The sequence below is a fragment of the Salvelinus fontinalis genome, chromosome 1, assembly GCF_029448725.1.
Source record: "Salvelinus fontinalis isolate EN_2023a chromosome 1, ASM2944872v1, whole genome shotgun sequence".
Classification (NCBI taxonomy): Eukaryota; Metazoa; Chordata; class Actinopteri; order Salmoniformes; family Salmonidae; genus Salvelinus; species Salvelinus fontinalis.
In genome coordinates this window covers 28,658,064-28,675,747 of record NC_074665.1, presented here as the reverse complement: position 1 = coordinate 28,675,747, position 17,684 = coordinate 28,658,064, and the positions used below count along the sequence as shown (strand labels likewise).

At 42.6% G+C, this 17,684-nt stretch overlaps 1 protein-coding gene across 3 annotated transcripts in view; it reads right to left on the bottom strand.

The window, feature by feature from the left end:
• LOC129852348 (cullin-9-like) overlaps positions 1-6,300 on the bottom strand; it is a 31,230-nt gene extending 24,930 nt beyond the window's left edge. For all 3 annotated transcript variants that reach the window (XM_055918266.1, XM_055918267.1, XM_055918269.1), the window contains exons 1-2: positions 6,011-6,300; positions 4,404-5,066 (exon numbers count right to left, since the gene is read on the bottom strand). In XM_055918266.1, the coding sequence (XP_055774241.1) occupies positions 4,404-5,061 (658 nt within the window). In that variant the 5' untranslated portion in view covers positions 5,062-5,066; positions 6,011-6,300. The remainder of the gene's footprint in view (positions 1-4,403; positions 5,067-6,010) is intronic.
• Positions 6,301-17,684: the final 11,384 nt, after the last annotated feature.

The following is a 17,684-nucleotide window of genomic DNA, read 5'->3' as shown; positions in this document are numbered from 1 at the left end:
AGAAGTACATTTTGGCTTAACAAATCACAAGTTAAAATGGACTCAGTGTGAATAGGGGTTGACATAACTTAACACCATTCCTTTGTCCCCCATTCATACAGTGCCTTCGTAGTAAGTACTCAGACCCCTTGACTATTTCCACATACAGCCAGCCTTATTCTAAAATGGATTAAGTTGTCATGTTATTGGTAGACCTCTACTTAGCGCCATATCAAAAGGTCTCAGCCAATCCTGATAGGGGAGTCACATTTAAGAGTCCACAAGGTTGGACTGTCATGGCCCAAGGAGTGGGAATTCAAAAAGTACAGAAACCGAAGCGCAATACAACATTATAACTGTGTTATTCCATTCAAGACAGAGCAGACAGTTTTTTAAATGTTTGTTGTAAGGAAAATTGTGAGTGCCTTAATAAGAGGAAAAAGTAACCTACCATAACAATCAACAACCCAACCCAATTCAATGAATGTTGACTGTTTTCATAAAGCATGTTCAAAAAAATATTTCTTATCAAACATGAAAATGTTATCCATTTCCTCCAGCAAACATAGTTGCTAAGAAACCTTAAAACAAACATCACAATCAGCCAAGGTGGCCGACGTGGCCTCTTTATAAAGGGAAGATGAGTAGGCCCTTCTTTTTTTTTTTACCATTCATTGATGACGCACATGAGAAAAACCTCAACAGCTCTACAACTGGGGAATTCTCTGTAATCTGGCTACATCAAATTGCCAAATAGGGTCAGTTGGAATGCAAAAAACATGGTAAAGAAATGCTTGGTGGGACCTGGTACAAGGCTTTACCAGTACCACTAATCTTTCAGTGTTTTGCATTGTACAGATTGTCATTGCATCAGTGAATTGTCACTGACCAAGTTTCATGGCTGTCAACTGCTACAGACTTAGCCAATGTCAACAATTCAGAGTATATTCAAATGAATAACAAACAGCTGTAACTGGTCCGGGTTCACATCCGGACTAGTTGCACAGAAATCCAAGTTACAGTTAGAGAGTATTCATGTCATGACCAAAGGGCAAGTACAAGAGCCCATAGTTAGCCTAACCATTACCCAAAGACTCACACCTTTAAAATCAAACCGGAAGCATTGTTGGTCAAATAGAAAATGCTACGCAAACTAAGGCCATCAGCCAAAGGTAAGATTAACCAGTGGAAAAACTGCATTGCTAAACCCAGAATTCAAGCCCCTCTTCAGAAAATAAAGCTATGAGTAGTTCAGAAATACCATTACGTAGGTCAATGATGTTTACAGAAGAATATCTTTGAACCTTTATTAATATCACACAGACCTAATGACCTATTATTTGGGATATGAATCTTTCCCGTTCAAGACAATCCAACACATTTCTAAGATTAGATGTCTTCTCAGGTCCAACAAGCTTTCCTCCCTGGATCCTACCTGAATAAATGTACGTTTTAAATCTGGAGACCCGGTCCAAACGGACAACCAGACCCAGCCCTGTATAGACCCTGTCAAATTCAGACCCGGCTGATCTGAATCGAATGAGGGAAGCAGCAGAAAATACATTGTTTTTGCTATGTTATTAACTGAAGCTTTTAAATGCACAAACTAAAGGAGAGGAAAATTGAGCTGGCAGCAGGTGGGAGAGGAGCCGTGCTGTGTTTGTGACTGTGGCTGAGTAGCACAAGGAGGAAGAGAGTGAAGCAAAGAAGCCCACTTATACTAGTTACTAACTTCTAGGTTATTTATCATCCACTGATTACATAGCACTCGTTTTTACTGCATCAAACCAAGAAGAGAAGCTAGTTAAAACTAGCTAATCAAAGATTATAGGCTGCACTTTCCCCCACCCGAGACAATAACTTAATTCAAAGTTGTAAGTAGCAGCCCACCTGCTGGCTCTTGGTCATTGAAACATATCCTTCTCATTTAACGGCATCATTTTAATTCAATCTTCCATTGATATCCTAACTTGCTTGCCACGACAGTCAGAGACTAGTGCCACTGATGATTGGCCGACAAAAACAAGCTACATGCGAATCCTGTGAAAAACACAATGTAGTCTGTTTTTTTGTCCCCCACACTTTGGTTCTAAAAACCATCATCCAATAATTATCTGGTAATTTGTGCAGATTAAGTGTTTGAGCAAGTAATGTAGCAACATTTATGATTTACAAATTTGCCAGGACATAACCAATGAATATAGAGCACAACTACAGATTTCACCCCCATGGAATGGCTTTGACCGCTTGGAAGTTTACTCAGTCATCTTCTTTTCTCACGTCATGCAGTGCACCTCAAATTGATTACTGTCCTTACGAAACTAATCAACTTCACCCTGTATATCTAAAAAATTACCATATACACTGATTGTTTAAAGAAAAACTACCAAAACTATTGCCGATGGTAAACCTATAGAAATTTCAAAAGGCCCTCGCACATCTGAGCCATCTTTTTAGCAGGTGCATGGTAACAGTTGAATAAAATTAGAAAAGAAACCCGCATACTGCTCTTGATAGCATCACTGCTCTTTAATAAGCTTTACATATCGACCTCAGCACGTATATCCAAATGAGTTGCTGGACTGCCCACAAATGTAGGCCCATAAAAATGTGCCCATTTGGGGATCTGATACTATTTAGGATTGTCTTAACTCACCGCCACTGAGAAGCTTAAAGTTTTGTCTTGGCCTCAAACAGCAAAGTATTTTTACATTCATTGATAACGACAATAATTCCTCAACGTAGCCTATTTCAAAAACATCTTTCCAGCCCTCTCCTCTTTCAACAACCACTCAGCATGAAAGGGGGAAAAGAATTAATGCTCTGATCTGGTGGAAATGGCATAAAATAGACCTACCCGATTACTTATTATCCCTTGCGCAAGTAGCTTACAGCTGTGGGAAACTGAGGGGCCAAAATATTTTATACAATGATGCAAGCACATGCTTTGGGCTGGACCAAGTTTATACAATGTTAAGTTCCTTGCAGACAGGCCATGCATAGGCAATGTGATTTCTAGGATATTTATTTTTAAAACCAGGATATTTTCTACCTACCGAATGCAATGTTTTTATTTGTTGGCTGTATGTATGCTTTTCTTACATATTAGCAATATTTACTTTTCGAATTGTAACATTTTGATTGACCACATGACATTGAGATATGAAGACGATTACAAATTAAACTGTTCCATAAAATGGTGCATATGAAAATCATAATCATATCAATAGAAATGGTCAAATAAATTGGCACTCCAAATGGAAAAGGTTGTTGACCGCTGGTGTAGCCTATTACCGGCAACTTCACTAAATGGCAGAAGACCAGCAGCAGCAGGCTGGGGGGGGGTGTCAGGAACAGGTTTTTTCTTCGTACTTTCATGATTTGGAGCGAACCCTGACTGAAGCCGAGCAGAATTTACAATAAGCAGACTTAGATTTGCATTTACAAAAATGCAGCAAGATCATTTGTGTTTTATCTTTCCTTTTCTGCGTGAAGGCAGTCCTGCATTAACTTGACGCCTGAATATTGAATCCGAGTTGTCGAATAGTAGCAGAAGACGTAGGTTGTTTTCAACTAAATATATTTAAGTCACAGTATTTAACTAACTTTAAAAGTTATTTTTTAGGAGAGTGCCCACTCGTTAATGGCAGTGCAAAGTTGCCGGATATTGGCAGGAACTGGACCATGCGGCCGTACATGTCGATCTAGAGCATCCCAAACATGTCTGGTGAGTATGCAGGCCATGGAAGAACTGGGACATTTTCAGCTTCCAGGAATTGTGTACAGATCCTTGCAACAAGGGGCTGTGCATTATCATGTTGAAACATGAGGTGATCGTGGCAGATGAATGGGATGACAATGGGCCTCAGGATCTCGTCACAGTATCTCTGTGCATTCAAATTGCTACCAATAAAATGCAATATTTTTTTGTCCATAGCTTATGCATGCCCATATCCCCAGCATGGGGCACCGTTCACAACATTGCCATTAGCAAACCTCTTTACCAGAAGGTGCTCATTAGCAACATCGGTAACGGCTACATAGTGTAGACATACACGCACAACACACATTCCTGTGCCGTTTCAGAAAGTTGCAGGAAAATACAAATCACTGATGCATTTTGTTCATGTCTTATGATTAACTTGGGCAAATTAATGAATGATCTAAGTTCAATAAGTGTTTTAATATTGGTTGAATTACAGATTTTAGAGCCCTAGTATAGGATAGTCTAGCTTAAAACAACAGGGCAGAAACCCTCCCTAGCCTACCAGTAAGCCTGATTTTTCTGTCCAGTCAGTGATCTTGAAAAGGTGATAGGTTGGAAATGTGTTAAATCACCTTCCACAGCCTCAGTCTCTCTAGTCTCATTTCCTACATGGCTGACACTGGGACAGTCTGAGAATGAAACTATCAAAACCCCATACCTGCGTCATGAGAGGCCAGAGCCCGGAGCATCTTCCCAGCACTTCGGCGGGTTTGTCGCTCTTTGTTGCAGAGCAGCTCCATGAGCAGGTCCAGGGCACCCGTCTCCTTGAAGACGCCCACCAGTGAGCCGATGCTGGCGTAGGCACTAAGCACGTGGATGGTGTGTGTGATGCTGATGGCAAAGTCGCTCTTCTTGGCCATCTGCTTGCGGGCCCTCGTGACCAAGTTCTTGACATCGTCCTTCATGTCTGAGAGCTCCACCTCGTCAAAGGTGACATCAGCAGGGAACTCTCCACTGGGCCTCTCCTCCTCCTGGAGGGGCCGCTGGGTGTCTGCCTTGCGCTTGCCCAGTAGCGTAGGGCAGTTGGCGTAGACATCCTCCGTTGACATCCACATCAGTATGTTCTCCGTCTTGCTCTCGCCTGAGGTTGAGCCGCTGGAGCCACCCACCCCTGAACTGCTTCCCCCACCTCCTCCTGCCTCATTGCTCCCTCCACCTGAGCCACTACCGTCGTCTATGGCCAGCAGGCACCAGCGGATCAAGTACTCTGTCTGGCCATCGTGAGTCCGCCGCTGCCGGATCAACTCCTCTGGATAGGCCTGCAGCTTCGTGCCCAGCTGGACAAGTAGGTTCCCATTGCGGCGTTCGCCTACCATGATTGCTGTAAGGAAAATTTAAAGGAATGCTTAATATCAATATACTTTGATATCTGCATATATAAACAAAGAGCTGTACATTAGTTTGCACCTGAAAAGTAATTTTGAATCAGCAATTAAGACTATGCAAATCAGAGTGAGATACTGGATGGGCAAATACTGTACTCAGACAATGATGTTATAGTTGTTGAAGGCTTAGTTGCATTTAAGATTTACCTTTCTTGGGAAGGATAGACATGTTAAAGCCATTGGTTAAAGGACAAATATACATTTCTGAACTTTCCTTTTCACTATGAGTTATTTGAACATCCCTTCAAGGCAAAGATAATTAGCGAAATGACGCCACACTAAAAAGCCAGCTAACAGGTTATACTAGCCAGCTCAGCTAGTCGTGTTGAACAATAATATCGACTAACATGTAGACAGTAAAGTATTTTGTTAGTTAAACCAACTAAATTACCTAAATAACGTTAGTTAGTTACGAACATAGTTTGAATCATTTGCATAAGAGATTGAGTAACAGTTAGCTAGCTAGTTCGTTAGCAGTTGCAAATGCTAACGACAGTCGTTAGCGCATTGCATACATGGTAAACGCTGGATGCTGCAGTTAGCTAGAAAACGCTAACTAACATTAGCTTGGTAACGTTAGCTAACTTTGAACTTGAAACATCTGATTGCATCAGCTGGGAGGTAAGTCAACTCTACTTTTTAAACACTAACGTTATCCTCATATTTACGGTGAACAGGTGTGGCTGCCAATGTCGCTGATTAAATCCAACACACCAGTTTACCTACAGACTGCCTCATTATCAGCAGGGGCCCGTTTTGACAAGGCAAGCCTGCCTCAACTAGCTAGCTTGCCAGCATCGCTCAGTAGCTAGCTAGCGGGCTACGGAAAGCTGGAATAGTGCGGCCTAATAACACTATAATAACAGGGGATACCTCTTACCTCCAGTGTTACAGGGTTTCCCCTTTTCACTGTTTTCCCGCTCCTCTGTCGATGGAATGTTCTTCTCCGTTGTAATATGTCGTTTCCCAGCCTGGAACTAGTTTTTAGCCAGCGTTTGATACGGGGTGCGCACGTGACAGGTAGGAATTTCCCCACGTTCACGTCATGTCGAAAACTCGGTAACTACGAGTCAAATGAACGTAAATTCCTTGTATAGGCCGTATAACTAGCTATTGGTTGATTCTGATACCTCCCAAGTGGGGAAACTCGGAATCTAAGTCTTTCGCTTAGCAAACAAGGGAGCAGGTTTCCGGTCACCGGCCTTTTATCAATTCGATTTGCTAACCTCCTGCGTCATCTCTCGACTCTTTTGAAAAAAGGTCGAAGTTAATCGAGGAGAGCGAACGTGGTTGGAAATGCACTTGCTTGAAACGATATGGTCCTTCTCCATCACTCGCGCCTCATTCGGCAAATTATATTTACATGGGTCTATCGCTAAATAAGTGTAAAGTGATCAAAACTAAGTAAATTAATTGTGCAAAACATTTTATAGAAAACAATAAGTAGCATGTTTTTCTCTAACAAAACAAAAGCTGATTCAAATGGTGTGTGGAAGATTTCAAACTCTTCTGCGGTTCTTTTTACGGTCACTAATCGCGTTTCCATTCCATCCACAGTTTTTATGCTAGTAAAGTCATACCTTATTTTATTTTTTTAATCATGACATGTAGCCTAGTTTTGGTACAATTGTATAAATTCCAACAGATCATTCATTCAACATGGGTGGATCTTTTTGTGTAAGTAAAATTAATTATGCAAGAACTGGTGGAGGAAACGAATTTATGCGCAAATATTGATATAGCCAGCCTCCCGAGTTGCGCAGCGGTCTAAGTCACTGCAACCGAAAAAATGTTTTATTTTCATCCAATGTCTGTCATGTTTTAGGTTTACATGATGAATTAATCGCTGTTCATGCTATATGAAGTAGGCTGTTATCCTACTGTAAATATAATTACAATTGAAATAAACATCACTTTTTCTTTTTTAACTAGCGCAATGCTGCTGTTGTTGTCAGCTAGCCAGCATAAATAGCGAGCTGGGAAGTGCTTGTCAGAACCACTGACTGAACCAACTAAACCAAATCCATTTGTCTCAAATCAACATTCAGCTGCGAATTTCGGCACGAGGCGTGTCCGTATAGCCTCCCTCCCCCACATTAGGTGGAATGCTACGGAAGTAAAGCGGAACAGTTTCTCTCATAGAATATTACATTGTTCACGTCATGTAGGAAACAGCCATTTCCAACTTGCTAACAAAGAACTTGAGACTGCGTCCAAAATGTCTGACCGTTGTTTTCATCGTAATCTATTCCGATTCGCATACTCCGATTCATGGACTGTCTATATACACTGCTCAAAAAAATAAAGGGAACACTTAAACAACACAATGTAACTCCAAGTCAATCACACTTCTGTGAAATCAAACTGTCCACTTCGGAAGCAACACTGATTGACAATACATTTCACATGCTGTTGTGCAAATGGAATAGACAAAAGGTGGAAATTATATGCAATTAGCAAGACACCCCCAATAAAGGAGTGGTTCTGCAGGTGGTGACCACAGATCACTTCTCAGTTCCTATGCTTCCTGGCTGATGTTTTGGTCACTTTTGAATGCTGGCGGTGCTTTCACTCTAGTGGACGTCGGGCCCCATACCACCCTCGTGGAGTCTGTTTCTGACCGTTTGAGCAGACACATGCACATTTATGGCCTGCTGGAGGTCATTTTGCAGGGCTCTGGCAGTGCTCCTCCTAATCCTCCTTGCACAAAGGCGGAGGTAGCGGTCCTGCTGCTGGGTTGTTGCCCTCCTACGGCCTCCTCCACGTCTCCTGATGTAATGGCTTGTCTCCTGGTAGCGCCTCCATGCTCTGGACACTACGCTGACAGACACACCAAACCTTCTTGCCACAGCTCGCATTGATGTGCCATCCTGGATGAGCTGCACTACCTGAGCCACTTGTGTGGGTTGTAGACTCCGTCTCATGCTACCACTAGAGTGAAAGCACCGCCAGCATTCAAAAGTGACCAAAACATCAGCCAGGAAGCATAGGAACTGAGAAGTGGTCTGTGGTCACCACCTGCAGAACCACTCCTTTATTGGGGGTGTCTTGCTAATTGCCTATAATTCCCACCTTTTGTCTATTCCATTTGCACAACAGCATGTGAAATTTATTGTCAATCAGTGTTGCTTCCTAAGTGGACAGTTTGATTTCACAGTAGTGTGATTGACTTGGAGTTACATTGTGTTGTTTAAGTGTTCCCTTTATTTTTTTGAGCAGTGTATATAGCCCATAAAATTGTCAGAGACTCCAGACACCCAAGACATAGACTGTTTTCTCTGCTACCGCACTGCAAGCGGTACCGGAGCACCAAGTCTAAGACCAAAAGGCTCCTCAACAGCTTCTACCCCCAAGCCATAAGACTGCTGAACAATTAATAAAATTACCACCAGACAATTTACTTTGACCCCCCCCCCCCCCCCTTTTGTACACTGCTGCTACTCTCTGTTCGTTTGTTATCTATGCATCTTCACTTCGCCCCAACCTACATGTACAGATTACCTCAACTAGCCTGTACCCCCGCACACTGACTCGTACCGGTGCCCCCTGTGTATAGCCTCGTTATTCTTATTGTGTAACTTTTTTTTTTTATTACTTTTTATTTTACTTCGTAAATATTTTCTTAACTCTTCTTGAACTGCACTGTTGGTTAAGGGCTTGTAAGTAAGCATTTCACGGTAAAGTCTACACTTGTTGTATTTGACTTGATGGCAGAATCAGGATTTGGTGTTAGCAGCATGAGTCCATGGACCCATCCTGCCTGGTGTCAAAGGTACAGGCTGGTGGTGGTGGTGTACTGGTGTGGGGAATGTTTTCCTGGCACACGTTAGGTCACTTGATACCAACTGAGCAACAATTGAACACCACAGCTTATCTGAACATTGTTGCTGACCAAACCCAATAGAGCATCTTTGGGATGAGATGGATTTGGCTGTTTGCAACATGAACGTACCAGCATCCAATCTGCAGCAACTGCTAATGCCATCGCTTTAGCATGGACCAACATCGTCTGTGAAACGTTTCCGACACCTTGTAGAATCCATGGAGGCAAAGGAGGGGTCTGACCTGGCACTAGATGGGTGTACCTAATAAACTGTCCTTGAGTGTATATTTGTGTTTGTGAATTAATTTACTTCTGCCAGATGCCTTTTATGATGTTTTTGCGCTTAAAGACCATTGCATTACGTTTTTCCCCATTGAAGACCAAACACAAAGTCAAAATTCAAAAGCTACAGGGTTGAGGGGCAGTCACTTCCTGGTAACTTTCACCTTATGTAGCCCCGCCCACTTAACCCAGTTTCAGGGGTGTGTTGCTTCTGCATTCACTTCATGTCGGAGTGATCGGAGGAACGACTTGAAGCGTTCACGTGTTCGGAGCAAGGAAGGAACTCAAGAACCATTCTCACCATTGACATCCAAAATGGCAGTCAAGTTTGTTGCCATTTCAGTGTTGCGTGACATCAGAGTACAGCATGTGGGAAACATCAGATCTAGACATCATACCTGAGTTTCCTAGTCGTAATTACGAGTTGAAGGGACGTTCACATTTATTTTTTCCAGTGGGAAGGACGAAATTACGAGTTCCCGACAGGATGTGAATGAGGCATCAGTTCGCTTCATCTTTTGCTACGATGCTTGACGGTTTGTACTAAACACGTTTCCCCTAAACGGTGTGCACCGTTCTTCAACAGCATTTACGCTTGCTCCCGTTTGGTGGGTGTGGCCTGATCAATATAGGTTTGACTGTCTGAAATAGGAAAACCAGTGCAACACCACCATATGGTAACTGTCCGGACAAACTACATTTGCCTCAATGGCCATACCTCTGACTCCGCTGATGTCACTCAGGGTGACATGTTTCAAAATAACATGTTTAAAACATTTCTAAAAAATTAAAAACAGAAAAGTGATCCGTGCATGTGTATTCACACCCTTTGCTATGAAGCCCCTAAATAAGATCTGGTGCAACCAATTACCTTCAGAAGTCATGTAATTTGTTAAATAAAGTCCACCTGTCTGCACTCTAAGTGTCAAATGATCTGTCACATGATCTCAGTGTATATATACGCCTGTTCTGAAAGGACCCAGAGTCTGCAACACCACTAAGCAAGGGGCACCACCAAGCAAGTGACACCATGAAGACCAAGGAGCTCTCCAAACAGGTCAGGGTCAAAGTTGTAGAGGATAACAGATCAGGGTTAGGTTATGAGAAAATATCCGAAACTTTCAGCATCCCACGGAGCACCATTAAATCCATTATTAAAAAATGGAAAGAATATGGCACCACAACAAACCTGCCAAGAGAGGGCTGCCCACCAAAACTCACAGACCAGGCAAAGAGGGCATTCATCAGAGGCAACAAAGAGACCAAAGATAACCCCAAAGGAGCTGCAAAGCTCCACAGCAGAGATTGGAGTATCTGTCCATAGGACCACTTTAAGCCGTACACTCCACAGAGCTGGGCTTTATGGAAGAGTGGCCAGAAAAAAGCCATTGCTTAAAGAAAAAAATAAGCAAACACGTTTGTGTTGCCGAAAGCCATGTGGGAGACTCCCCAAACATATGGAGAAGGTACTCTAGTCAGATGAGACTAAAATGTAGCTTTTTGGCATCAAGGAAAATGTTATGTCTGGTGCAAATCCAATACCTCTCATCATCCCGAGAACACCATCCCCACAACAAAACATGGTGGTGGCAGCATCATGATGTGGGGATGTTTTTCATCGGCAGGGACTGGAAAACGGGTCAGAATTGATGGAATGATGGATGGCGCTAAATACAGGGAAATTCTTGAGGCAAACCTGTTTCAGTCTTCCAGAGATTTGAGACTTGAATGGAGGTTCACCTTCCAGCAGGACAATGACCCTAAGCATACTGCTAAAGCAACACTCAAGTGGTTTAAGGGGAAACATGTAAATGTCTTGGAATGGCCTAGTCAAATCCCAGACCTCAATCCAATTGAGAATCTGTGGTATGACATAAAGATTGCTGTACACCAGCGGAATCCATCCTACTTGAAGAGCTGGAGCCGTTTTGCCTTGAATAATGAGCAAAAATCCCAATGGCTAGATGTACCAAGCTTATAGAGACATACCCCAAGAGACTTGCAGCTGTAATTGCTGCAAAAGGGGGGGGGGGGGGGGTGAATAGTTATGCACACTCAAGTTTTCAGTTTTTCTGTCTTATTTCTTGTTTGTTTGACAAGAAAAAATATTTTGCATCTTCAAAGTGGTTGGCATGTTGTGTAAATCAAATGATACAAACCCCCCAAAAATCTATTTTAATTCCAGGTTGTAAGGCAACAAAATAGGAAAAATGCCAAGGGGGTGAATACTTTCGCAAGAAACTGTAACTAAAATGCAATGTACAGTAGTAGAAAAAATTGAATGAGCTGTTGAATACAGAATTTAAATACACAGTGCAAACCCCATTGCAAAATGAATAGAATTGCAGGAAATTAGCTTCTGGACTAGAGTCTGAAATACTAATGCAGTATATATGTATGTGAATGGTGTGTACAGACAATATGTACAGTATGTGAATAGAAAAGGTATGTATAGCAGTAGTTACATAGGATGAGCCATGACTAGAATAGTCATGCAAAAGGTGCTTCAACAAAATACTGAGGAAAAGGTCTGAATACTTATTTAAATAAGGTATTTCTGTTTTTTATTTTTGATGCATTGGCAAAAATGTCTAAACCTGTTTTTGCTTTGTCATTATGGGGTATTGTGTGTAGATTGATGAGGGAAAGAAATATTTAATACATTTTAGAATAAGGCTGTAACGTAACAAAATGTAGAAACAGTCAAGGACTCTAAATACTTTCTGAATATACTGTATAAATAGGGTAAAACAGTGTGTAAACATTATTACATTTACCAGTGTTCAATTACTCTATGTTCATATGGCAGCAGTCTCTAAGGTGCAGGGTAGAGTACCAGGTGGTAGCCGGCGAGTGACAGTGTCTAATGTTCAGGGAAGGGTACTGGCTGAAGGCCGGCTAGTGGTGACTGTTGGCCTGGAAATAGAAGCTGTTCATCAATCTGTCAGTCCCAGCTTTGATGCATCTGTACTGTCTCTGCTTTCTAGATGCTAACATGGGTGAACAGGCTGTGGCTCGGGTGGCTAAGGTCCTTGATGAAGCTTTTGACCCTCTCCACTGCAGCCCAATTGAGGTAGATGGGGGTGGCATGACGTGCCCTGGGGGGAGGATCACAGCCTCTCTCTTTCTCTTTCTCCACAGTTTATGACAGTCGTAAATACTCTGCTTCTGGGTCAGTAGTATTGAGATAGCAATGTGTGACTGTGGGACCCAGAGAGAGACTTGGTCAAACTTCTAATCCCCAAAATGGGATAATTAAACAATATTTCTACTTTTGAGAATGTGGGAATAGTCCGGGGACGATTAAGGGACAGTCATGACGAGTGTGTTTCATTTGGTGATCTCATGAAGGACAGGAAACACACATGACTATCTCTGAAAGTGTACATTTACCAGCTGTCAGGTTTACATCTAAATATTATGAAACGTATGGGATTAAACATGGAACTACTTGTGAAAGATGTAATGTGATGTTAACCTTCTAAATGAGAGTATGAATTTTCATATAAAGATTAACTAGTCAGTGGCCACACCCCTGTGAGCCCAGACATCACATGAGGCATCATAGAACCGCCCCTTTTTCCACAGAGTATAAAACCCACTTCATACAAAATGTACAGGAAGTCAGAGAACGCCGAGACAGAGTTCCCACTTTGGAATGGCTACAATTCTATAGACCATTGGACCATACATCTGTAGTTTTGGCTACACAGCTGGAAATGGTTCAACTCAGACTATCGATCACTACAGAATAAGAGCAAATCAAAGACGTACAATTACTAGTCTGCGGCGAGAAAATACGTAAGTCTAGAACGAGAAAACCGACAACCGCCGAAGCATCTATTCAATGAGAACATTTCCGAATGGTACTCTGAAGTAACCATTCTAACCACCTACAACCACAAAGGACATTGTGACTTCTGGGGAAGATAACTGGGACTGGGGATGTCTCCCGGGTGGCGCAGTGGTCTAGCTGCGCCACCAGAGTCTCTGGGTTCGCGCCCAGGCTGGGCTGGGTTCGCGCCCAGGCGCCCAGGCTCTGTCGCAGCCAGCCGCAATCGGGAGGTCCGTGGGGCGACGCACAATTGGCCTAGCGTCGTCCGGGTTAGGGTGGGTTTGGCCGGTAGGGATATCCTTGTCTCAGTATGTAAAAAAAAAAAAAAATGTAAAAAAATGTATGCACTCTACTGTAAGTCGCTCTGGATAAGAGCGTCTGCTAAATGACTAAAATGTAAAATGTAAATGTATGTGACTCTCAGTGACTCTCAGATGAACTGACTCTCCAGCAGATGGACAGACATACGGGTGTAAATATATGCATTGCAATTATTCTCGAATGAGCGACGGTTCATGTGCAATCGATTAGCATTTCAGTGAATATAATTATCCGCTGTGTGTAGTGAATCCATTTTATCTTTCCCGCTCTTTCTCAGTCCCCACCCCTTTCCTTTGTCTACCAAGCCATCATATCGGCATCGTCCGCTAGGGACTTTTTCTTTGTATCATGTAGTAACCCAAATATCTACTGTTTGTTATGTAAATATGTGTGATCATTTAGTTAATTAGTAAATAAATAATTAAGCCAATTTGTATATCGCTAATTCATGATTTAGGCTAGGGTTCATGCAGATATCCAAGAGTTTGTGACTTTCTGTAATGAGAACTGATGAGGTAATAATAATAACTCATTAATAGAAGACTAATTGATCAGATATTAAAATATCTGAAGAGTCAGATTCGGAATATTATAACTCTGTAAATCTCAACATTTTCAGTGGTGCCCCGACTTCCCAGTTAATTCATGTTTACATGATTAGTTTAATCACATAATAATTCAACCTAGAGAACTGATTTTATATTTATAAGTATTCACATTTAATGATAGTCCAGACACGACAGGGGCGTGCTCTCTCTATTGTCTTCTTTTGTCCACAATCAGCTCCTTCCTTTTGTTGACGTTGAGGGAGAGGTTATTTTCCTGGCACCACTCCACCAGGGCTCTCACCTTCTTCCTGTAGACTGTCTCGTCGTTGTTGGTAATCAGGCCTACCACTGTTGTGTCGTCAGCAAACTTCATGACTGAGTTGAAGCTGTACGTGACCACGCAGTCATGGGTGAACAGGGAGTACCGGAGGGGGCTGAGCACGCACCCCTGTGGGGCCCCGTGTTGAGGATCAGCGTGGCGGAGGTGTTGTTGCCTACCTTCACCACCTGGGGTTGGCTCATCAGGAAGTCTAGGACCCAGTTGCAAAGGGAGGATTTTAGTCCCAGGGCCCTGAGCTTAGTGATGAGTTTGAAGGGCACTATGGTGTTGTAGGCTGAGCTGTAGTAGATTAACAGCATTCTTACATAGGTATTCCTCTTGTCTAGGTGGAATAGGGCAGTGTGCAGTGCAATGGTGATTGTGTCATCGTGGATCTGTTGGGGTGCTACGCAAATTATAGTGGGTCTAGGGTGTCGGGTAAGTTGTAGGTGAAATGAGCCTTAACTATCCTCTCAAAGCACTTAATGATGACAGAAGTGAGTGCTACACAGTGATAGTCATTTAATTCAGTGTCCGCTTTCTTGGGTACATGAACAATGGTGGACATTTTGAAGTAAGTGGGGACAATGGATTGGGATAGGGAGAGATTGAATTTGTTTGTAAACACTCCAGCCAGCTGGTCTGCACATGCTCTGAGGACGCGGCTTGGGATGCCATCTGGGCCGGCAGCCTTGTGAGGTTTAACACACTTAAATGTCTTACTCACGTCGGCCTCGAAGATCAGGAGCACGCAGTCCTCATGAGTGCTGGGGGCCCACATCGATGGCTCTGTGTTGTTTTCCTCAAAGCGGACAAAGAATGTGTTTAGCCTGTCCGGGAGCGAGGTGTCTGCGTCCGCGACGTGGCTGGCTTTCCCTTTATAATCTGTGATTGTCTGGAGCCCCTGCCACATGCGTCTCATGTCTGAGCCGTTGAATTGTGACTCCACTTGGTCCCTGTACTATCGTTTTGCTTCTTTGATTGCCTGACGGAGGTCATAGCTGGTCTTTTTGTACACGTCCATGTTCCCAGTCACCTTGCCATGGTTAAATGTGGTGGTTCGCGCTTTCAGTTTAGCTGATTTTCAAAGGGAGGGCGGGGGAGGGAGGGCCATGTAGTCTGTCCTGGAAGGTATTTTTTCAAGCGTGTTCTCTCTGCGTGTAGCACAGGAGATGTGTTGATAGAATTTCAGGAGCGTTTCAGAAGATATTTTAAAATGATATTCCCCAGCTACAATAAATGCTGCGTCAGGATATGCGGTTTCCAGTTTGCACAAAGTGCAGTGTAGTTCCTTGAGAGCCATTGCGGTGTCGCCTTGGGGGGGGATATACACGCCAGTGGTAATGCGGTCAGCATTTGATGGTGAGGTATTCCAGATCAGGAGAACAAGGACTTCCTGTACGTTACCACAATCACACCATGAGTTGTTAATCATTACAAATACCCCTCTACCTCTGTGTTTCACGGAGAGAGCCATGATTCCGTAAAACAGAGTTTGTTACAGTCCTTTATGTCTCTCTGGAAGGAGACCCTCGCCTTGACCTCGTCTACTTATTGCCCAGGTACTGAACGTTAGTGAGTAATTTACTCGTAAGTGGTGGATGGTTTGTTTGCCACCTGAGTATGACTAGAACCCCACTTCTCCTCCCTCTTCTCCTTTGTCAACGTTTTGGTTTAGCACCCGGGATGAATGGGGCAGCCTCTGGAAGTTCAAACAAAGGTTCCAGGCCAGGGAAGTCGAATGTCTAGTTGAATTTCTGGTGAGTGAACACCGATCTAATATCCCAAAGTTATTTTCAGCTATAGGTAATAATACTAGAAACGTTCCGAGCAAATAATGTAAAAAGTATCACAAAAAAAACTAAATCCTGCAATGTTGGGTAGGAGCTCAAAACAGTGCAACCGTGTCTGTCAGCGACATCTTGGCAACCATCCTCTGATGTGACCCAATAAAAACCATTGTTCACAAAAATATAAACACATCTGAGACACACACATGCCTTCAGTGCACACAATCTGCAGCTTGATGCATTCCAGAATTTCTGATCTCTTGTTCTATCAGTTAATGGTGACATACATAGCTTCCCTAGTGCTTGCTGCCCTTTAATGGGTGTACACAACCTCTACAATAAATTCACTAGCAACAATAACAATTGTTATTTAGTACAAATAAGAGTGATTATCAATTTCTGGTGGCACTAAGACCTTTTTGTCATGTCAGAATATGGAGAATCATCCAGACATACTCTAAAGGGGATTTGGGTTAGGGCATAGCTCAATGGTAAGAAGTACATATAGTAGGTGGTGACCTATGCATGTACTGTACAGTGCATTCAGAAAGTATTCACGCCCCTTGACTATTTCCACATTTTGTGGTTACAGCCTGAATTTAAAATGTATTAACTATATTTGTTTTCTCACCCATCTACACAAAATACTACATAATGGCAAAGTGAAAACATGTTTTTAGAAAGTTTGCTAATTTATTGAAAATGAAATACAGAAATATCTAATTTACCTATGTATTCACACCCATGAGTCAATACCGAGAAGCACCTTTGGCAGCAATTACAGCTGTGAGTCTCAGGGTAAGTCTCCAAGAGCTTTCCACACCTGGATTGTGCAACATTTGCCCATTATTCTTTTCAAAATTCTTCAAGCTCTGTCAAATTGGTTGTTGATCATTGGTAGACAACAATTTTCAGGTCTGTCCATAGATTTTAAAGTAGATTTAAGGCAAAATTGTAACTCGGCCACTCAGGAACATTCACTTTCTTCTTGGTAAGCAACTCCAGTGTAGATTTGGCCTTGTGTTTTAGGTTATTGTCCTGCTGAAAGGTGAATTCATCTCCCAGTGTCTGGTGGAAAGCAGGCCGAACCAGATTTTCCTCCAGGATTTTACCTGTGCTTAGCTCCATTCCATTTATTTTTTATCCTACCCAGTCCTTACCGATGACAAGCATACCCATAACATGATGCAGCCACCACTATGCTTGAAAATATGGAGAGTGGTACTCAGTAATGTGTTGTATTGGATTTGCCCCAAACATAACACTTTGTATTCAGGACAAAAAGGTAATTGCTTGGCCACGTTTTTTGCAGTATTGCTTTAGTGCCTTGTTGCAAACATTGTACATGTTTTGGAATATTTGTATTCTGTACATACTTCATTCTTTTCACTTTGTCAATAAGGTTAGTATTGTGGAGTAATTACAATGTTTTTGATCCATCCTCAGTTTTCTCCTATCACAGCCATTACACTCTGTAACTGTTTTAAACTCACCATTGGCCTCATGGTGAAATCCCTGTGTCACGACGTCTGCCGAAGTCGAAGCCTCTCCTTGTTCGGGGGGTGCTCGCCATTCGACGTCACCGGTCTTCTAGCCATCATTGATCCATTTTTCATTTTCCATTGGTTTTGTCTTG